Source organism: Halichoeres trimaculatus, unplaced genomic scaffold (genome assembly GCF_033239565.1).
Source record: "Halichoeres trimaculatus isolate MK-OKI-2021-1 unplaced genomic scaffold, fHalTri1.1 fHalTri1_scaffold_8, whole genome shotgun sequence".
Classification (NCBI taxonomy): domain Eukaryota; kingdom Metazoa; phylum Chordata; class Actinopteri; order Labriformes; family Labridae; genus Halichoeres; species Halichoeres trimaculatus.
The window spans coordinates 2,335,997-2,359,610 of record NW_027437186.1 but is presented as its reverse complement, the minus strand read 5'-3'; the positions used below and the strand labels follow the sequence as shown (position 1 = coordinate 2,359,610).

The following is a 23,614-nucleotide window of genomic DNA, read 5'->3' as shown; positions in this document are numbered from 1 at the left end:
GCAAGCACGCTAATTAGCATGGTTGTCTAGCATTGCTAGTCATGGCCTGAGCATAGTAACGTTAGCTAAGTTAGTGAGTGATTAAAATATTTTGTTCCACAGTACAAGCGGTGTACAGGGTTTCCCACAGTGTATTGAGGCTCCGCCAGGCTTTACCTGCCCGCCCCCCTCCACGCAAGGCTAAGCATTGTTAATTAACTTTTTAATTAACTTTTCTCTCTCCATCAACATTGGGACATGTCACGGACGTCATGCTCATCAGACGGCTGCTTCACCAGCTGACCAAGAGGTCTGCACCGAGCCGACCACGTTGTCGTTAACGAGAGCTCACATCTGTTTTCACTCAGGTCCAAACTGTTTGTTTTAATAAACAACGCTTAGCCTTGCGCGGGGCGGGGGGGCAGGTAAAGCCTGGTGGACCGCCAGGCTTATAATACACTGGGGGAAACCCTGTACTGTTGTGTAGGAACCATGTCACCGCGTGTACCGTGGAACAAAATATTTTAATCACTCACTTACTTAGCTAACGTTACTATGCTCAGGCCGTGACTAGCAAAGACAACCATGCTAATCTGGGTGCTTGCAGCAGTAGGGCATTATATTTTATTGTATTGAATTGTTGTTGTTGTTGTTGTTGTTGTTATTGATGTTGTGAGTGTATGGCAGACTGTAACCAGAGGCTATCAACTTAACTCCAGGTATTGTGTAAGAGGGAAGTGGTTGCTGGCGCTCGCACTCGGTAAAGCCAGGTCAAACCAACCAATAGAAACTATTTTCTCATCCACCAGCATAGGCCCCGCACAGTAAGTGCAGTAGAATTTGCAAGCAAAACTTTGAAGCAAAGAGGACTAATTTTCAAGAGGTTTTCAACTTGAATGCAAAGAGGACTGATTTATAAGCAAAATGAAAAGAAATGTGTTCTGAGTTTTTTTTTTTTCAATTGCAACCTGGTCTGTTTTGATCTCAACCTTTTTTTTTGTCAATTGCAACCTGTTGTATTTTGATCTCAACCCTTTTTTATCAATTGCAACCTGGTCTGTTTTGATCTTGATTTTTTTTTTTCATTTCTCACTTATTCTCTTTTGCTTACAAATATCTTTTTTGGTTCCAAATGTATTATTTTTGATTGAATAATAAAGAAACAAAATTATCTCCATAGGAGGGTTCTAGCAGCTGTTTTAGGCTGAGTATTGAGAAGAAGATAAAGTCTTTCCATGTATATGATAAACTAGGTGGGGAGAGGACATTCTGACCATTTAAACCTTTTGTGTGCTTTGTAAATTCAAACATTATAGCCACATAAGCCGCAAAATCCTTTATCAAACCAGGCCTTCAGTCTATAAACTAAAAGTAATTTATCACAATGACTTAAAAAGTCTTTCGATCATACCAAGGTTTGACATTCTGTGGTTTAGACGGGGGAAAAATTATGTTTCAAGCCAAACTTTGTGATGAATGTTCGATATTAGTCTATGTATATCATCCTCTGTCTGAAGAAAGCAGGCTCATTTTACCAAACAACAAGAAACAGACGAGACACCATAAGAGACTGACAAATTTCTCTGCAAACCACAGAAATATTTCGTTGACTTTTAAAACAGTTACAATGAGTTAGGTGTGGTACGCCTGATTTTCAGGATATTTGGTTGATTTCAGTCTCTCTCTGGGTTACTGAGTGATGTCGTTCCTTAAACTCTACTCTGACCTGTCTGGCTGAGTTGCGAGGTACTCCGGCTGCGTCTGGATGGAAGGATGGATACAACACGTTGGCTGAGGCTCGAGCGCCGCTTCTTGATCCCACTTCCCAGGCTACCGAGGGCCGTGTCTGATTGGCTACCATCAGCATGCTCCATGCCATAGATCTCACCACTCACACTGGTGCTCTTCATCATGTGGCGGCCTGTTGCACGCATGGCCCTGCTGTGGTGACATTAGGACATAAACTCAGTTCACATCTGGGATCTGGATAAATCTTTGGGAGGAAATGAAACACAGAAAGAGAACCTGAGTACGACAGCGAGTGAGTGTTACCTGAAGCGTCCCCGGGGTCTCTCCGACTGGATGGATATGTAGCTGGTGCTACTGATGCGAGAGGCACTGCTGGTTCGAGAGATGGCTGACACATCGCTGACATCACTGTCTGAGGACTTATGGGAAACATTTTCACTGCTCCGCCTCTGGTCCTTATAGAGCTTCAGGAAACACACAATGGCACAGTTTAATGCTAGAGACAGTTCATGAGAACATGCACAAAGGATCAAGCCGAAATCACTTATATAACTATCATCTAACTCTTAACTTTACTTCCGGTCAAACTTTTGGGCCATGTCCATTTGGGAAACATCCTATATTTTTATACATCTAGGCCTGCCATCCACATGAAACTGTGCTTTACTAGAAGTTACTAGGTTGGGCCTTGCCCAAGTAAAACAGTAGAGATCTCTAGGTTGGGCCTAACCCAAGTAAAAAAGTAAAACAGAAGCTTCTCAGTTGGGCCAAGCCCAAATCTTTGATCAAAGGGAGAAAGAAAGGAGACGGAAAACAAGTGCTTGGTTCAGTCCACCGACTCTCCCAACTTTATTCAAGTTATCAGGGTATATTTACAGCGTGGCAAACAAGACTGCATAATTGTGACCTTTGAGATAGCCTCTGAGACCGTCAGCTGTAAGTAGTGAAGAGTATAATAGTGGTGTGGAATTACATATTGATAAGTCATGGAAAACGTGAACCTTGAGATAAGAGATCCCCCTTGTACATGCTGATGTGACAGGTAAACCTTCAGACTAGAGATGCCCTCCTCACACTTGCCCTCATTTATCAATCTTGTGTGGGAATTGGCGCAGATATGGGTGTAAAAATGAGCTTATGGCAACACTGGCGTGTGATTTATAAAATGTGTATACCAGGGCCAATCAAGGCGTACGGCGTAAGCTGCAGACTCCAGCCTAAATCTTTCACAGACTGAGGAGGGGGTGGTGCTGAAGTGTGTCTATTGTGCACAATTTCGCACAGGTAGACCAAAATTTTATGATTATTTGTTCCATGAGATGAGCAGGTTTTTTGTGATTCCATGTAAATCAATAGCGTTTTGTTATGAAATAGTCACTTTGTCACACACACACACACACACATACACACACACAAACACAAACACACACACACACACACACACACACACACACACACACACACACACACACACACACACACACACAGATCACGTTTACATGATAATATTGTGAGGAGTAAGATAATCTTCTTCATAATAAATTCTGTAATTAATACGGCTTCCTAACAGAAATCCAGGCCAAAAGTTTGATCCAGCGTCGTCTGAATGTTCTCTGCAGAGACTTTATCATGGACATGGGAGTGCATTAACTGATAACAGCATCTCTTTTATATCTTTTTTTTTTTTTTTTAAGTAAACTGATTGTCATGATCTGCCCCATGTGGAGCTTCTCCATGTTGGCGGTGCCTTGCTGCTCTCTCCCTCCCCTACCTGCTGCTGTCTCTGGCTCACTGGCACACCTAGGATTCATCAGCTCATCAGGCAGTGCTCTTATAGTACGGCCACACCAAAAACAAATTTCCATCAAGATTACATACAAAGTCAATGCAAAGATGCATTTGGACACCGATTCGCCCGGGACGGCGCGTTGGGGGCGTTGGCACGTTTGGAGCATTAAAACTGTATCTTGTGTTCCCAAAACTAACTGAAACTAATTAAAATGATAGACAAAATTTCCTTAGTTATAGTTTTTGACAATATTAATAGCCTTTAGGATTTCAATTAATCAGACACATTTGCCCAACCAATTTTATGACAGTTTTCGGCAGTTGTCAGTGCCGTACAGCACCATCACAGCGACGTACTGGGACGTGCTTGTTTACTGCACTGACTGGCTGTGCGTTGTGCGTTGTGCGTTGTGCGCTGTGCTGCGACCAAACGTAGAGGAGAAATGAATCCGAGCATCTGTAATAGTTTAATTTCATGTGAGTCTGACTTTATTGTTACAAAGTCCAAGTTTCTAATTATCAAAGCTCATATTATATTGTTTTATATAATTTATGTTTAGATTATTTTTATTTAATTCATGTTAAAATTATTTTATTTAATTTATGTTTATATTTTTATATAAAGTTTATATTATTTTCTTGTGTTTAAGGCAGCTGCCAACAGTTCAGTATCAGCATTGACTGAGCAGTTATCACTATGTTGAACTGGAAAATAAACAGTATGACAGAATTTTTACTCTGACCTTTTTGAATCCTGCACCTGGTTAATAAGGTATGAAAAAACTAAAACTAAACTAAAACTAAGCCTTTTTGCAAAAATTAAAACTAAATACAAACTAGAATGCCTGCTCCAAAACTAAACTGTAAAGGAAAAAAAATGTCAAAACTAACTTAAACTAAACTATGATGACAAATCCAAAACTATATTAACCTTGCGCGTGTCAGCCCCTCAGCTTGTCAAAATAGTCCAGGGTCAAGACTCGGGCGTTCACGCAGTGCGTTACAGGTGTGACGCGCATTTAAATTCACAAATTCACGTTTGGTGTGGCCGCAGCATTATACTCTGGCTGAGAAAGAGATCAGCGCCAGTGAACTCCTGTACACCCTGCGGTACTTCGGACTACTTCAAAGTATTTCTCTGGGACTGGACCTCCTAGTCAACTCTTCGTTCCCAACGCTGTCTGCCCGAGGCAAGACATCCCATCAACCTCCGGCTGGACTGCTACCTGAGCAGTGGGAAGCAATGTGTCAGGGCAGCTAGCTTATCTTCCACCTTTTTGAACATAAAGAAATGGGGTTCCGCTAGGGTCCACATTGGGCCCTATTCTCTTTCTGATTTGCATTAATTATTAGGGTCCGAGGCCTGAGCTGAGGGCACCTTCTAGCAGGGCTAGAAGGTGTATTCCGTCTGTTTCTTTTGTTTTATTCCACACGCGCTTATAGCTCAAAGCGAGACCTATCCTAAAAATGCTCAAAAACTCACCAAAATTGGCACACACCCCAAAATTGCGAAAAAAAAATTTCATATGATACCAAACATAACCCCCAACATCCCATAATAAGCTGTCTAACGCCAAAAAAACACTCAAAAACACACATAAATGGCCCTAGCTGAGGCTAGGAATGTTGTGGAGAGGTGAAACCAACACCAAAACGTCTGTCTCATTGAGAAGCACAAAAAAGGTGGAAGTGTTTCTTGCCTTTCCTGCACAGGAAGCAGGCAATTTGCTTTTCAAAATAAGAGTTGTCTGCATTTTTACCTTTTCTGCCAAAATTATCTCCTCAGTAACTGAAAATGGTACTGGCTTGAAAATTGGCTCACATGACAGACTAAACCCTGCTCTACAAAAGTTGTTCGGGAAGTTGTTATTTCGGGCCCGCTTTTCGAACGGCGAGCCCTCAAAGTCGCCGACCGCTCCCTCCATGTTAACAGATGGCAGCGCAGCCTTCGGTGCCGCATTTGGGCCTCTAGACAAAAAAGTAAAAGTCGCACAGCTTTAAAAATGACATGGTTGTATTCCTGACAAATTTTTTTTTACACAGATTAGGTAAACATTCTGGCCTACATGATGAGTAGTTTGTTCATTTTGGGAATTTGATCCTCCCCTTGGGCTGCTGCATGCTGTGATGATGTCACACACTGATTGGGAGTTCCATGCAGCTGGTCATGTGACTCAGCAGAGGAAACAATGACTCTCTCCTCCAGTAAAATGCTTATTACACCCCCTGAACATGCTCAAAAACTCACCAAAATTGGCTGACACATTACAAGCGTCAAACTCTTCAATAAACATCCCATAAAATGCTCTCTGTCCACATCTAAGCACATTAAAAATGCCCTAGCGGCCACTAGGAATGCCCCACAGAGATCAAACCAACATCACAATGTTCGACTCTTTGAGACAAAAAAATTATAAGCTGACACCCTGACCTTTCCAGACAGGAAGTTGGCTATTTCTCTTTAAAAATAATATTTCCACACATTTTTACCCCTTATTCACTTTTTGATTGCTTATTTCACCCCCAAGCATGTTTAGAAACTCACCAAAATTGGCACACACATAATGAGCACCCCAAATTTCCATAATATACCTTACATAACCCCCAACATCCCATAATATGCTCTATAGCGCCACCTAGGCACACTAAAACAGCCCTAACGGGGGCAAGGAATGACCCAGAGCACAGGTGTCAAACTGATCCAGTAAAGGGCCACTGTGGCTGCAGGTTTTCATTCCAACCAAGCAAGAACACACCTGATCCAACAAATCAACCATGTAAAGACAATCCAGTTGATTGATTGAATGATTTGCGTCAGGTGTTCTGTTTGATATTCCTCAGGCTCGCTCTGTCTTTGGTCTAAGAGCTTTTAGTGTTTATGCTTGCTCATCTTGGTCTGAGCTAAAAGGCCAACAACAAGTTTCAGTTTTAAAACTAGCTATTAAAGATAATCTGATGAGCCTTTCCACTTGTCTTGCTGCCAAGCGCCGCTTATTAATAACTTGATGCAATGTTTACTTATTGTTGTCTATTGTGTCTGTCTTTGCCCTCTGTGGGAAACTTTCTTGTGCTGCTGTATTGGCCAGTACTCCCTTGTAAAAAGGATCTTGCATATCAGTCGGGAATATTCCTGGTAAAATAAGGGTTAAATAAATAAAATGAATAAAAAATTCAGTGACAACATCTGGATTTGATTAAATGAAACAAAAAGGTCAATCTGGCTAAAATACAACCTCTGTGAATAACGTATGGTTACATGTGTAACCAGGGTTCTCTGAGTGAAGAGGCTTCCCCTCCACCCAGAGATATATGTAGTAAATATCTCTATTGGAGTGACTGAACCCTTGGGTCAGGTGACGTGGATAATTTCTTTAAGACAAACCACCTGTGGTCGTGGGTGACAGCCTACTTAAACCCCTGTCAGCCACTCCCCCAGTGATATTAATTTGATGTAACGAATCCCTGAGCGGCCTTGAGGTGGAGGGGAAGCCTCTTCACTCAGAGAACCCTGGTTACACATGTAACCATACGTTCTCTATCGTTACTAGGCTTCCCCTCCACCCAGAGATATATGTAGTGTATATCTCTATTGGAGATCTGAAAGACACACCGCAATGGGATAGAGCAGTAAAGGCCCACGCTGAGACACGTGAGCTTTGAATGAGACGTCCCCGCCACCAAAGTGCTCAACAATAACAGTGTGTGCCAACAAACTATATACACTATAAACACTATATACGCACCCCTGGCTCGCCAGTTCCACAAGACGCAGGATGCTGCTGCCTAAAGCCCTGGTGCCAGACGCTACCGAAGGCTAGTTGGCCCTGCAAGTCGCAAGGGCCCAACTCGAGGGGTGAAAAGGCCACTCAACCAGCCTATCCAAGGCTGATTGACAGGGAAAGAATCTGCCATTACTGTCGGGCTGCCCCAAGCACTCGCTCACCGAACGATGTGCCTGCAGCCACGTTAAAATGGTAGAATCTAGCAAATGTAGACGGCGCAGACCAGGTGGCTGCTGCACAAATCTCACTAAGAGATGCTCCACGCCATGATGCCCAGGACGTTGCCATGCCCCGAGTGGAGTGTGCCCGCATACCGGCCGGAAAGGGGACCCCCACCCCCATATACGCCTGCTGAATAGTTTCAACAATCCAGTGGGAAAGGCGAGCCTTTGACAGAGGCTGCCCCAGGAGATCTGTCCTAAAACAGACAAACAACTGATCTGTCTGCCTATGGACCCTTGTCCGCTGCACATACACCCTGAGTGCCCTGACTGGGCATACAAGTGACTGCCTACGCTCTCCATCCTCTGTCGGTGCAGAGTAAAGAGATCGTACAACCATGTCCAAATTTGGCTGAGAAGCAGACAGGACTTTTGGAAGGAATGCTGGGTTTTGTCGTAAGGACACCCCTGCCCCTTCAGGCAAGAATCTACACAGATTCTCATGCACAGAGAGAGCATGGAGCTCGCCCACCCTCTTGGCTGTGGCCAGCGCCAAAAGAAGAGCAGACTTAAAAGACAGCCACTTTAAGTCCACTGCCTCCAAAGGTTCAAATGGAGGTGCTTCAAGAGCCTGCAGGACCAGCTCAAGGTCCCAGGGCAGGAGTGATGGCCGTGACCTCATGCCAGCACACCTCCTAGCACCCTTAAGAAACTGGGATACCAGCTTGTCTGTTTCTACTGGCAACTGGTACTGCCCCACCCGCGCTGCCTTAATTGCTGCAACCATACCCCTCAGAGTGGAGGGCGACTTTCCACCATCCAACAATCCTTGAAGGAATTGAAGGATAACTGGAGCAGAGGCAACTAGGGGTTCAATATGGTGCTCCTTGCACCAGTTCAAAAAGACCCGCCATCGATGTGCATAAAGGGCCCTTGTTGAAGGTGCACGAGCTTCTTGTATTGTAGGAATCACAGACGGAGACAGCCCCATAGCTAGGAGCTCTGACCCCTCAGGGGCCATGCCCATAACCGGAGGCCCCGAGGAAAGGGATGAGTCAGAGTTCCCCGTGCCTGAGACAGCAGGTCCCGACATACTGGGAGCTCCCACAGAGTCCCGTCCAACAATGGTGGGATTTCTGAGAACCAGGTCATGTGTGGCCATTTTGGAGCCACCAGGATCAGCCTCATTTCCCCCATTCGTACTCTCTGCAGGAGGGATGGAAGGAGGACAAATGGTGGAAATGCATACAGCAGAGTCTGTGGCCACGGGTGAGCCAGAGCATCTGCTCCAAGGGGAGGATTGTCTCCCCCTAGGGAAAAGAAGAGAGCACAGTGGGTCGATTCCTCTGACGCAAACAGATCGACCTCTGCACGTCCGTAACGGAGCCAGATTTCGTGGACCACCTTCGGGTGTAGTCTCCACCCCCCTAGGTCTGGACCCCCCCGGGACAGTTGATCTGCTGCATGATATTCCACCCCTGGCACATGGACCGCCCTCAGGGACAGAAACCTGGGGTATGCCCAAAGCCACAAACGGCGTGCCAGCCTGCAAAGGCGGGGAGAAACCAACCCGCCTTGCCTGTTGATATATGCGGCTGCGGTCACACTGTCCGTGCTGACCTCGAAGATACGGCAAAAAATGTCGCAGGGCTAGATGGACTGCTGTCAGTTCTAGACTGTTGATGTTGTGGGTAGTGTGGGGAACATTCCACCGACCACTTACCCCGTTTCCCCTGAAAACTGCACCCCAGCCCATCAGTGAGGCATCTGTCATGACTAAATGGCGATGCGTCACTGGACCTAGCATGCTGCCCTTGGTGAGATTCTCTCTGTTGTTCCACCAGCGTAGCGACGCTCGCAACCGTCTGGTGACTAGGATTTCTGTATTCAAGTGACTCTTGGGACCCACCCCCCAACACATGAGGCTCCTCTGTACTGGGCGCATGTGTAGGAGGGCCAACGGAACTGCCTGGACTGAAGACGCCATCAGACCCAAGAGACGGAGACAGAGCCTCCGTGTGACCCTGGCCCCTAGTCTGAATTGGGAGAGGCATGCTCTGAGGGACAGCTGCCTCTCTTCTGTCAGTGTCAGTAGCCCCGCCTGGGAATCTATCATAAGACCCAGGAACTGTGTCTGTTGAGACGGCACCAACATGCTCTTCTCCATGTTGAGACGTAGGCCAAGGACTTGGATGTGCTCTAGAAGAACAGCCAGATGCGCCTGGCACTGAACCTCTGAATGTGCACAGAGGAGCCAATCGTCCAAGTAAATCAGCACCCGTATCCCTTTCTGTCGCAGAGGTGCCAGAACTGCTTCCATGCACCTTGTGAAGGTTCGTGGAGCCAGAGAGATACCGAATGGTAGGACCTGGAATTCGTATTCTCTGCCGTCGAATACGAAACGGAGAAAGCGCCAATGCTTCTCCCAAATCGGAATCTGAAAGTAGGCATCCTTCAGATCCACTTTCACAAACCAGTCCTGCTTGTTGATGGACTGTCTCACCCGTGGGATAGTCAACATCTTGCATGGTAGGTGTCTGAGATACCCATTCAGACCTCTCAGATCCAGAATGGGTCGTAGTGTCCCGTCCCTCTTGGGGATGAGAAAATATCGGGAGTAAAATCCAGCCAGTCTGTTGCTGCATGGCACTTCCCTGATGGCTCCCTTTTCCAGCAGGGTACCAACCTCTGTCTGAAGAACAGCCTTCCTCCCAGCGTCCACCACTGTGACCACTGTTGGTGTCCTTGAGGTTGGGGGACGCCGAGCAAACTGAATACGATACCCCTGGGTCATGGTTAAAACTACCCAGGGGCTCGCACCCAGTGACTTCCAGGCTGTAACTCGACCTGAGACTGGCTGAACACTGGCTGGATGTATCATATTGTCAGGAAGAAGGTGGGGGCTTGGGCTTGCCCCCACCTTTGCCAAATTTAAATTTGGCTGCTCCCTTAGAAGCCCCTGTGCGCCCGCGCCGTGCCTCCAGAGTAGTCCTTAGGTCACCCGGGCCTCAGCCTGACCCTTGTGGCAGTGTAGGAGCTTCAGCTCTCTTACTGACAGACTGACCAGACCACCTGGCCCTGGGCCTAGCGGTCAATGCACTAGAGACCTCCTTAGCACAGCGCCGGGCCTCCTGTGCTTGCTGTAAGAGAGTAGTGGCACCAGGGCCGAACATAGCTGTCGGCACAACAGGCAACTTCAGGAGGGCCCCTTTGTCCTCTGACTGGAGCTTTGACTTTGACAAATACAGCTGACGCCTGGTTACCCAGAGCGAAGACATGCCCTTCCCAGTGACCACCGCCTGTTCCTTCATCAGTGCTGTCAGCATAGATGACACTAGCTGTATCTCTGAAACAAGGCAGGCATCTGCCCCAGAACTCAGTTGACGAACCAACTTCTGCTGGTACAGAGCTAATATAGATGCTGTATTCGCCAGCTGTGTCTGAACTGCCGTTGCCCTATGCAGTTTAGCTAGTGAAGCATCCAGCATCTTGCAGTCACCTGATGGACTAGCTGGCCCCAGCACAGAACTGGATGGAAACAGGAGAGCAGACACAGTCTGGTCCAACTGAGGTAAGACACCACAGCACACCTTTCCCTTGTCCTGCATGGCCGACATTCATCGTGCAGTAGCTGAAAAGACCAGCTTAGCGGTGGGAGTCTGAAATGCCTTCTGCATCAGGTCCTCCATATCAGGAAGGAGAGGCACCCCATATGGCAACTCTACCTCCGTGAATCCCTCTTCATCGTCAAAACGTGAAGGGGGAGGGATTTGACCTGACACCGATCCAAGCCCCAGAGCCTGAGAAGCTCTCTGAATCAGTGCCCTAAACTGCTGGCGCTTGCTCCCCTTGGTCTGTACGTCTTCGTCAGCCATACACTGGATCTCACCATCATCTGATATCCCTAACACATCGACTTCATAATCACAATCATCCTCCTGAAGACCCTCGACTCCGCTCCTTTCACCAGGTCTGAGAGGAGATTTGGGGTAGAAATCTACACAGGAGCTACCTCCAAGTTCCTCTAACCTAGGACGTTTGGTCTGTCGGAGAACAGGAGGTGGTGTAATCCCACCTCCACGCTTGGGCCCGAAAACACAGAGCTGAGCCTCCAAGGATCGTTTTGGCATGAACAGTCCATACATGATGATGGATTGTCAACAGCCATTGCAGCATGTTCCTCTCCCAAACATCGCACACACACATCATGACCATCCTCTATGGGCAGCTGAATTCCACACACTACACAGCTATGACCCCAAGGATGCCATGACATTAATGTTTTTTTTTTTTTTTTTTTTTCAGTATATATTTATATTCCTTTTTTTTTTTTTTTTTTTTTTTTAATGAATATTTCTACGTATGAGTACTATGCGAGAGACAGAGAGACAGGGAGAGAGACACACACAAGCGTTTTAACGCCCAAATCTCGCGAGACCCCCACACGGGATTACCATGCGGAAGTGCTCACGGAGCCGGCGCTTCCAAACAAAGCGATAAACTTAAAACCGCGAGCCCTTTCTCACGTAATGGACAGAGAAGAGAGCCCTGTGTCATCCACGTGTGAGGTTTCCCCATGGAGACCACACGTTTCACACTGGTTTATTGTTTACACACAAAAAGCCTACGCTGTCCACAAACTCACGGAGCCTTCTCCCACCGCCCAATCGGGACCGGGAGAAAGGATCCTTGTGTTATCCGGCACAGAAGCCCCTTTACAGAGACCCTGCGCCAACACAGAGAGTGCGACAACCAGAAAGTTCAAAAGATTAAACCACACAGCCACCACGAGAGACAATCACTCTCTCCAACCTTCTAGGTAAGCGGCACAGACTGTGTGTATGAATGGATTTGATCAGCTCAAAGAACTCAGCGATACACGCCACGCTGCTCCAAGTGGAATCAGAAAAATCACTGGGGGAGTGGCTGACAGGGGTTTAAGTAGGCTGTCAGCCAAGACCACTGGTGGTTTGTCTTAAAGAAATTATCCACGTCACCTGACCCAAGGGTTCAGTCACTCCAATAGAGATATATACTACATATGTCTCTGGGTGGAGGGGAAGCCTAGTAACGATAGAGAACATACAGTTTACATGGCATGTCTTAAAATTCAACCTTGGTTGAGGGACAGGAGACTGAAAGAAGGTGAAAGTTACCTTGATGAAACCCTGTCTCAAAAAATAAAGGAACAGAGTAATAAGGGAAAGATCTGAAAATTTGGGAACTAAATTGTTACCAAGAAATTTCTTCACCAATGTGTTTTTAAAGGTGTCTTATAACATGTACTAAAAGTTTGAAAGTTCGAAACCTCTCAAAAAACTTCTCACAGTTGGGGTACTGATAACCGATTTTCAAAAATTCAAAAGTGCTTAAATTGGACTTAAGTAACTTGTGAAGGCTCAAACAAGTGGTTTTTCATTATTCTGAGTTGATTGCTATCATTTATTTTTCACCAAAACCATTCCTTAGTGGAAAAAATGATACACCCACCTTTGCATTTACATATAAAGTTGCATTTATTTCAATTAGTTGCACAATAATTAGAGCAAATACTTATCCATGCTCTGAAATGCTTTAGGTGTCGATGTCTAAATCATCAAAACCATCATGAATGGCATTCTTGCAGATAATGCCTTTACAGACTCCATAAGCCAAGATTAACTTGACGCCTTCTTGCAGCTGCATCACCGGTTACTGCAAGAAGAATTGCAATTGCAACTTGTAAACTGGAGTAGTTCTTCAGGAGCTATGGGGTCTAGAGTTGGAACTGGCCCATAACCATAAACACCTGGGGCTCTAATTTCATAGACCAAGCGCAAGCGCAGGTGCACCTGCCCTGTGCTGGCCTTCGCTGTGTGGACAAGTTTCCTGCAGTGCCAAGAGAGGCGCAGTCAAGGCGCAGAGGAGCACAGAGCTGCAAGTCCACGCCTCCCTCCGCGCAAATGGCAGAGAGTGAGGAGAAAAGCCTGAGTGGGTTTAACACAGCCAAGGGCTGTTTTCACCAATCAAATGAGCGCCTCTCTTCGCCTTTAAATGTGCTGCGGCCGAGGCGCAGCGTCTGATTGGTCTGACTTATCCTAGAAACCGCAGAAAGTGTGCTGGAAAGACACAGTAGCGGAGACGGTCAGAGCCGCTGTCCCTGCAGCAGGAGAACACGAAGCGCGTCACCGTGTGAGCCAGCTCCCAGGACAGATTTAATCTGTTCCTTTGTCATTAATAGGAGTAAAAAATTAAGACACAGTTACACAGCTGGCTTCAAATCTGCAAATCTGCAAAAGAAAGCACTTCAGGTTTGTTTCAGACCTTTTAGTATACAAATATTTCATTATGATATGTTGTTATTATTATTATTATTATTATTATTATTATTATTATTATTATTATTATTATTATTATTACCTGTCAAACAGAGTTGTTTTCCCATGGCCAGCGATAGCAGAAACTGTATCACACCCAGTGAAGGCATGAGAAAAGATCAGCTATCGTCTCTGTTTTTCAAAGAGTCTTCGCTGCAGCTTTGTGCTGACTCTTTCTCTGCCTTTGATGCTTTAGCTGACTTCTTCGTGACCTCAACAAACTTGTTGTACAAATCATTTTGACACTTATGTTAGGGATGTCCCGATACTACATTCCGATTCAGCAGCATTGAGTATTGGCCGATACCGATATTAATCCGATACAATATCAGCATTAGACATATATACTGTTATTACTTATTCTGTAGTATGTCTGTCATTTTAGGAAAGGCTTGATTAAGTGATATAATTCAAAGAAAGAACATTAGTCAGCAACAGTAGGTATGAGGAAAAACTGACCCATTTATTATTAACCGATGGGTAACAGAAACTGCTTATATCAGAGATTTTAGATACTTTCCGATATGATACCGATACTTGTTTTTTGCTGATATCGGACCGATATCCAATATCAATATCAGATTGGGACACCTCTACTTTTTGTGATACCTAAGTCATCCTTCTTGGTCATACCCCTGCATACACTCCAAAATCCTAGCATTTCCAACTGCTACTACATGTTTCAAAAAAGTAGAGTAACCTTAAGGAGATCCTTGTATAAGCCTCTCAGCTGGTGTATCTGGGCCTTAACAGATGAAACAATTACGCAGAGCTGGAGTAACCTCTTCATCCATAGTACTGCAATTATAGCCTAATCTTAGACTATCATAGCATGCAAAGTAAAATGAAAATATATCAATATGTCTTAGTAACACCAAATATCACTGAAAACATCAAAATATAACTCGAACATGAAACACATTCATACAAAATATATATGAAACTCGAATAAATAATAGAATGTACACGTTACATATATGAAGATAAGGAAACAAACAACATCACTTACTTCTAAGGAACGCATTAAAAACATGCTATCGGATGTTAAAGCAGTAGATTTGTCTGGCCATGATCAACAGGGAAAAAGGACCCAAATGACTTCAGCATGTCTGGTGCTAATGTTAACTTGAATGTCAACCAACGACAGCAATCACCATTAAACAGAAACTAGGCCTATTTACCACTAAAAAAAAAATGCTGTTTTTTAATTTATGTGTACCCTGCAGGGTATGTGTGTGTGTGGGTTATTGGGAGTTTTTTCACTAGGGAGTTGCATTGCTGAAACATAATTGTTTGCAATCAGCTCAGAATCATGAAAAATCCCTAGTTTGAGCCTTCACAAGTTACTTAAGTCCAATTGAAGCACTTTTGAATTTTTGAAAATCGGTTATCAGTACCTCAACTTTGAGAAGTTTTTTGAGAGGTTTCCCACAGGAGTTGAACTTCAAACTTTTAGTACATGTTATAAGACACCTTTAGAAACACATTGGTGAAGAAATTTCTTGGTAACGATTTAGTTCCCAGATTTGTCAAATATCGGATAAAATGCTCTTACTAGAGATATGTTAGAAGACTGAGACACCTATCCAAGAAAACACCTACATTTTAAGCAGGTCTAATTCACACGCTGAGTTTGGTGAGAGCTGGAGCATGCTGAAGACACTAAATTAGCAAAGATAAGGATAATCAAACTAAACTCCAAGAGGCTCTTAAAAAAGTTTAGTGTGTTAACAGTATTTAAGCTTCTGTCTTTGGTTAAAGCAGCAGCTTTTGTTTCCCAACACAGAATGAAATGCTTTTTGAAATCTTGAACTGCTTTTCCTCACAGTTCACTTTTTCCTCGTCTCGTCTGGGATGGATTTTCTTTTACAGCAAAGCATCCCCGCTACCTTTGGATAAATAAGCTTGTTTGTGTGAATGACAGTTTGTGATTCAGTCAGGGGGAAGAAGTGTGATGCATCACAAAGTGACACTGCGCATACCAAAGAAGCTAGCAGCATGCAGACAAATTAATTTCTGTCAAACTGTCCATCTCTTTAAGTTTGATGCCAGCACCTTGATTTATACTCACACTTCTTTATCTGAGCAATGACGATCTGATATTATTGAGTGGTCTCCCCATCACTGTTACATAAGTTATGACTTCTTAGACAGTAGATGCAATTCACAGGTTTTTTTCAGCTGCAGGAACTTTTTCCAGCAACTAGGGACTTTTTGATCACAAGAACTTTAAGTTCTGGGGTAACTAAATGTACAGCCCAGCTTGGGCAGTAATACTTTACAGAAGCCCAGGAACTTTAGGGGTAGGGACTAAATGAAGGTTTCTGATTGGTGGGAAGCCACCACAGCATTTTATTTACCCCCCCCCCCCCCCATCCACAATGAGATGATCCCCAGCTGTGATGGACTTAAGCCGTGTTTCCACCAAGCAGTCCGGGTCGGTTCAGTACGGTTTGGCTCGGTTTGGTACAGTTGAGCCTGATCCCGTTTGCGTTTCCACAGCAAACTGTGCCCTCCCGTGGTGGGCGGCGTGTAAGATGGATACCGCAAGCCCCAGCTGTTAAACAATAGGGTGATGCTTTAGCAGTGTAACACAGTTTACCCTAATATATCTGACGAAGAAGAAAAACACGACGCAGTAAACGAAGAGCATAGATGAAAGACATAAAGCATTTCTTCCTCTTTGTGATTGGCATGTAGCTCTTTGATACAAAGTGCCATCAAGCTTTGTTTCAGAGAAGACTGTGCGCCGCCAGGAGAAATACAGCCGCTGTGGTGGTAAGAGACGATTATTTTGGCCAATCAACGGTCTGCAGTGTGTTGCTCCACCTTCTGAGAGCGGATTTTGCCTGGCACCCATATGGAAGGGTCCCAAAAAAGTAGGCTGGGGGAGTTGTCTGTTGTTTTGTTGCAGTTTCCTTATTAAAAACTTGAACTGGAGCTGAAATTGAAGCAGTGATTCATCATCTCTTTTATAGATTAGGTCTATACCTTATTATTTATCAAACAGATTAAACAGCCTGATTTTACTTATCTTATTTACATGATGGGATGGTATTTTTGCTTCATGTTCATGCATTCACATTTCTCCTCTCCTCTCTGTATTGCGCACAGCAGAGTTCCGCCCTGATGCATTCACACACACACACACACACACACACACACACACACACACACACACACACACACACACACACTCCTGGTGCCGTGTTTTGAAGGTCTCGATCAGAGCATAGCAAACCCACCTCCCGTCTGTTCTTCAAGGCTCGGTCCAGATCCTGTTGGCTGGTGGTGGAGGCAGCTGACACCCGATTGGAATGAACTCTCATCTGGAGCTGACGGACACACTCCTCTGCTACCAGGGCTACACATACAGATACAAACACACACCATTAGTAAATCCTGAGGTGATGTAGGTGGTGATGCACATTATCACAAACAGCTTAACCCGTGCAGCCAAAGTCTGACTTTCTGCTGAACATCATCACATCATCATTACATGTCTGACTGGTCTTAATCCAGAGGCAAGACCTGACAGGCAATTCTTGATCTGAATGATACTGTAAATAAGTTCATATTTTAAAGGACACATACACAGCCATCTTTACCTTGTTCTGCGGAGCTGCTCTGGGGGGGAAGCTGTGGGAGCTGTCGTACTCTGCGGGCTGAGGAGGACGTCACTGAGGAGGACAGAGACGAACCACCTTGGAGGTGGCCCCTAAATAAAAAACAAAGAGACAGCAAAAGGGACGGAGGAAGAAGAAAATGGAGAGATGAGGGTAGAGAAAAAGAGGTGGTGAAGAAAGAGCATAATGTGAGAATAGAGGGAAAACAGAAGCAGAGAATCAGCTTGTTTTGGATCCTCAGCTGAAGCTGCAGATGTGGTCGCTGAGTGAATTTCACATTTCAGGTAGCTAAAAGACTGAGAGAAGAGTCTTAAATAGAGCTAACTTTAAGATATTAAAAATGTTTTTCAAAAGTGACAGACTGAGGCTACAGTCATGAAAAAGAAAGAACTGCAGACATATTTCAGAACAACCAGCATGTTGTCAGCAAAGTGATGCTTATTGAGGGGTTCACATCAAAAGAGGCAAAAGAGGCAAGCACGCCGGAAGTTCATTCATTTCCAATGAGAGCCCAGCGTACTGAGCAGCCAAAGCGTCCAGAGCGTCCAAAGCGGCTAAAGTGTCAAAAGAGGCACCAGATGAGAAGTTGAGCCTTGGTCAACTTTATGGTAATTAGCTATGACGCAGTTCAGCGGCAAACGGTGGCAGCCAATCAGAGTAGAGATGTCCTTCGACCGAGCCGGCCTATGGAACAACGCATGTAACTTTGGTTCCTAGTTCTGTCTTGGATACAGAAAAGCTCATGAACTGTGTTCGGGCTCATCCTATTCTTTTTAATAACTTTTTATTTATTTCAAAACTTTTTTCAGCAACGATCTGAGGTTTACGCAGGGTTACTTTTATTACCAAACAGTCTCCTGCTGGATCCTTCTAGATCCTTCCGTGGATGGCTTCGTACCGGACTGTGTGCCGGGATCTGAACGGACGCCTGTAACCTGGTTTTCACTTGCCTGTTCTGGGCCACCTTTTTTCCTCCTTGAGGATTTATCTTTTATTTCTTGTGGATCAATGTCGTTTTGTGTTACGGACTTAAGAGGACCGGGAAAAACAGGATTAAAAGACCATTTAAAATAGTGTGAAGAATGACAGCTTGTATTTTTTCGTTAGTTGGGAACTTTTTCATGATTTTGGTTTATGAACACTGAGATTATTGTTTTATTTTGGTTGTGATTTATTTTGGAATGGGAAATATGCACGGGCTGCGCAGGGGTTTGATTTATTGAATAAAAGATTAACATCGAGTCCGGCTCCTGGGTATTTTTCTTTAGGATTATAGAACACACATACACACACACTCTCTCTCACACACACACACTCTCTCTCACACACACACACACACACACACACACACACACACACACACACACACACACACACACACACACACACACACACACACTGTGCAAATGCTTAAATGGGCGATCCTTACCACCACAGAATTTTAGTATATTTCAAAACAGTAAAAGTTTGATGTCGTGGATAAATCAATATTATCTCCTTTGTGAACTGCTTCCTGCCTGTCAATTCGCTGGTGACTGATTAGATGGTTATTTTACATTATGTTCATGCTATGCTTTAAACTGAAGTTGAACAACAGCAAGCAGTGTTGAGGATTCATTCTGAGTGGATTCATTTAGAGTAAACTACAGAGCAGCCTGCAGAGGTCCAGGGGCCTGCAGGAGCTAACCTTTGACCCTTGGACAAGTTTGGCCTAGCCGTGTACTTGAGATGACTCTTCATTTCGCCAGGATTGAAAGATTGTCTTGACCAAGGTCTGTTCAGTGACTACATGTTACAGAAAAATAACTTACAGACAGTCTGTTTACCATACATAGGTACCTTGCATGCATTCAGGGACGCCCCGGTAGTATAAAGGGGGCTAGGACATCAGGTTTAGGGAGAGGAGAGGAGAGTTTTGTCTGTGTGCCATCATTGTGTCTTCAAATAAAGATGTTGGACTGAGCTGCCATTGGATCTCCTCTTCTTCATTGAACTCTGTCTCTTCTTCATGCCAGTATTAGGGAAGTGGCCCACAAATTTATTACGCAGTCAGATCAAGAAGACCAGGAGTGAACCTCACTCTAGGAAAGACATGTCAGCAGCTGCCGCTGTGAAGAAGTCCGCTGTGCAGCTCCTTCGTATGACAACCACGATTTAACTCTGACGTCAGTCACGTGACAAGCGGCCAAGACGGCTAAAATATTTAGCCATTTTGGCTGCTGTCCGCTTTCTTGGGCGTGATGCCGCTTTTGCCTCTTCTGGTGTAAACACACAGTAAGGGATCCTGAAGCAGAAAAAAAAAGAGACTAAGAACCAAAGGGTAGAAGAGCACACAGAGGAGGTGAAAGCCTTCCTGAACCAAAAAGAACATAAGTTGGAGTTTCCATAGCCCCCATAATATGTCTTCATTTCACAAGTCAAATAAAACCAACTAAAGAACTAAAGGTGAAAAAAAGAAATGGTCATGGTTGTGTTTGTCGGTTATAGAGATAGACCGATGTGTTTTTTTCAGGGCCGATACGGGTTATTGGTAGTCAAGGAGGCCAATAACCAGTATTTGGAACCAATGGCGATTGCTCTAAGACTGCAAGGGAAGCTCAGCTTCCCCTAAAATGTCCCCCAAAAAAGTGGTGATATGTACTGCTTGTGTACATTTCATTGACACAGTATGCGCTAGAATTTATTCATCTTTTGTTCAGAATCAGCTTCCTATCATGGTTAACTTGCTCAACCTCCTTCTCATTCATCCCCACAGGGTCTTGTCTTTAACACAGTCAGACACTAAGGGCTCTAATTTCGTGGCGCAGCCTGCGCAGTGCTAATTTTGTGCGGCGCACCACCGTGCGCTGCCAGTTTGACAATTTGGTAGACCGTCTGCGCAGAGATGGGTGTGACTGCGCGCCAGGGGGAGTTGACGGCGCACCAGGGGGAGGTGTCAGCAGATTCATGTTGGTGCAGTGACAATTTTGTGCCAAAAAAATGTGCTGAAAGCTCGCCAGCTCCAACCTGGTCTATCCACGGCGCAAGGCGGAGCGCACGATCCGCAGCTGTAATTTGGTGACAGGCGCACATGTGCGCACATGTCATCAAAGCCTCAGAGGCAGGTTTCCAGAGTGTCAGGCACATTTTAATGAATTAAACAATCACAGCAATCACTATTTAATGTAACCATCTGAATCAGCATATACATTTATATCTATAGCAATTTTCCCGTCACATCTGATGTCAGATTAAAGCCATTTGTCATAATGGAAAGTTAACCTTATGGCAGCTGGAAGTTTGATGCACATTTTACAAATAAACAATAAACAGCCTTAACAACTGATACTGAGTATATCTAGCTTCTCTCATTTCATTTCATTTTTTCCGTTGCTAGGCGCTGCCCAAGTAGCTGCCTGTTGCAGCAGCTCTCTCGTCTTTGTCCGTTTCTTGTAATTTTTTCGTCTCTTTTTCGGAATCTTTGTTTTTGGAGTGGATCATTACTTTGTATGGTTCATTGTCGGTCATGGACACCAAACTTTTTGTGGCTTCGGCGGTACTTTTTACTACTTTTCTCCTGTGTTTGTCTGGAGATCCTACATGTAACCATGGCTGCATTGTTTACATGCAAAATTAGCTGTTAGCAGCCTGTAGCATGTCAATGCTAACTAGTGTAGGGCTTGATGATTTCCCTCGAGCTGAGGAGGAGGAGGAGGTGAGGACGATGTGCTGGTTCTCGGATGTGAGCTGGGAGGTGACGACGTGGACCTGTCCTTCCATCCATCGTTGTTGGGAACGTGGGATCTAGCCCCGGGGGATGGATGAGCTAGCTGTGCTAACCCAGCGGCATCGTGGTGTTCACGGACGTGGCTGACGGAGCTGACATCGGACGCCGGCCCCACATTGGAGGAGCTTCGCCTGCTGTGAGCAGACAGGATCCAGGAGACAGAGACTGAACAGACTGCTGGGGAGGCTCAGTCCTGGACCCTGTGGAGGTGGAGACTGGCTGGGCTGGAGAGTGGTGGACGAGTGGTGGACGGGATGTCGTCATCTAATTTCTTATGGACCTTTTTGCACTTTCTATACTCTTTCTTACTTTTGTTTTCTTAAATGCTGCGGTGACTCCTGAATTTCCCCTCGGGGATAAATAGTATTTTCTATTCTATTCCATTCTATTCTATTCTATTCTATTCTATTCTATTCTAATTCAAAGAAAAGAGGGAGAGAAAAGACAAAGAAAAAAAGAGACAAAGTAAATGTATGTCACTCAGGATTTTCCCGTGATTTCCCATATTTCTCTGTTTTAGTCTTTATTTTTAACGTGATCTAATAAGATGGAGTACATTATTGTGAGGAGGATGAGGTGGAGACACTGGGAGAGTATACAGTATATCACCAAAGGTTCTGCTATTTGGCGATGACAAACCAGGAATGCAGGTGGATCAAAAGTATTCTGAATGGATAAGCCAGCTGTGTAACTGCCTCTTAATTTTGTACTCCTTTTAATGACAAAGGAACAGATTCAATCTGTCCTGGGAGCTGGCCCACAAGGTGACGCGCTTCGTGTCCTCCGATGTGCCCCGCTGTCTATTCTCCTGCAGCAGGGTCAGCGGCTCTGACCGTCTCCACTACCAGCACTCTCTCTGCAGTGCTGGGGATCACTCAGACCAATCAGACGCTGTGCCTCGGCCGCAGGGCATTTAAAGGCGAAGAGAGGCGCTCATTTGATTGGTGAAAACAGCCCTTGGCTGTGTTAAACCCACTCACGGCTTTTCTCCTCCCTCTCTGCCATTTGCGCGTAGGGAGGCGTGGAACCGCAGCTCTGCGCTCCTCTGCACCTTGACTGCGCCTCTCTTGGCACTGCAGGAAATTTGCAAAGTGCGCTGGTCACGCCCTGTCCGCACAGCGAAGGCCGGCGCAGGGCAGGTGCCCCTATGCTTGCACCTGGTCTACGAAATTAGAGCCCAATGTGTCTTCTGATTTCAGCAGAGGGGTGTAGAGTGGGTTGTTGGACGGTCATTGGATAAACGTTGGGCTATGTCCCGCCCATCGGACGCTGAGCGTCTCTGGGGGTCTATGAGACAGTGGGCTGTCCTGGATGCTGGGCTTCTGCATGATGATTGGATGATCTGTCTGAGGCCAAATCCCTTTTTGATTGACACTGCTTTTAGATCTGACAGCTGCATTTGACACTGTGGACCACACAATTCTTTTATCTCGCTTAGAGCATAGTGTGGGTGTCAGGGGGACAGCATTGGATTGGTTCAGGTCTTATCTGTCAGATCGGTCCTATTGTGTTAAGGTTGGGGACTCCATTTCCTCACAGACCACGTTATGCTGTGGAGTACCCCAAGGATCTATTCTTGGACCTATCTTGTTTTCTTTATACCTTTTGCCTTTAGGACAGATTTTTAAAAAACATGGTGTGTCGTACCATTTTTATGCAGACGACTCACAAATTTATGTCCCGCTGAAGAAAAACAGCCCCCTGGCACCCCTACTAAACTGCTTGCATGACGTCAAGGTTTGGTTGGCTATGAATTTTTTAAAATTAAATGAATCCAAGACAGAAATTGTCATTTTTAAACCCAACTCTTCTTTTGTTTTCAATTCTGATTTGTGTTCTCTTCAAGAGTTTCATAAATCTACAGCCACCAGCCTTGGCATCATTGCTGATGGAGATTTTAAACTTGATAAGCAGATAAATGCCGTGGTTAAATCCAGTTTTTATCATCTTTGGCTTTTATCTCGTTTAAAACCAGTTTTGTCTTTTAATGATTTGGAGCGAGTGATTCATGCTTTTATCTCTACACGTCTTGACTACTGTAATGCATTGTACACGGGTATTAGCCAAGCGAACCTGGCACGCTTACAGCTAGTCCAAAACTCTGCTGCTCGTCTTTTAACCGGCACACGACGTAGAGAACACATCACGCCGATTTTATCTTCACTGCACTGGCTCCCTGTTCATTTTAGAGTTGATTTTAAGATTTTATTGTTTGTTTTTAAGGCCCTGCATGGACTGGCACCCGCTTACATCTCAGACCTCATTGCACTTTACAACCCTGTGCGCTCGCTGAGGTCTGAGAGCCAGCTCCAGCTTGTCGTTCCTAAGACAAGGCTTAAAAGTCGGGGCGACCGGGCATTTTCTGTTGTCGGACCCAAGCTGTGGAATAATCTTCCACCACACATCA

At 45.0% G+C, this 23,614-nt stretch overlaps 1 protein-coding gene across 15 annotated transcripts in view; it reads right to left on the bottom strand.

Moving 5' to 3' along the window:
- The window catches only part of LOC141795659 (regulating synaptic membrane exocytosis protein 1-like), a 261,446-nt gene that overhangs the window by 11,677 nt on the left and 226,155 nt on the right, over nucleotides 1–23,614 (bottom strand). For all 15 annotated transcript variants that reach the window (XM_074676630.1, XM_074676634.1, XM_074676637.1 and 12 more), the window contains 4 exons: nucleotides 17,424–17,533; nucleotides 17,061–17,179; nucleotides 2,032–2,192; nucleotides 1,706–1,920 (listed from right to left, as the gene is read on the bottom strand). In XM_074676630.1, coding sequence (XP_074532731.1) covers nucleotides 1,706–1,920; nucleotides 2,032–2,192; nucleotides 17,061–17,179; nucleotides 17,424–17,533 — 605 coding nt within the window. The remainder of the gene's footprint in view (nucleotides 1–1,705; nucleotides 1,921–2,031; nucleotides 2,193–17,060; nucleotides 17,180–17,423; nucleotides 17,534–23,614) is intronic.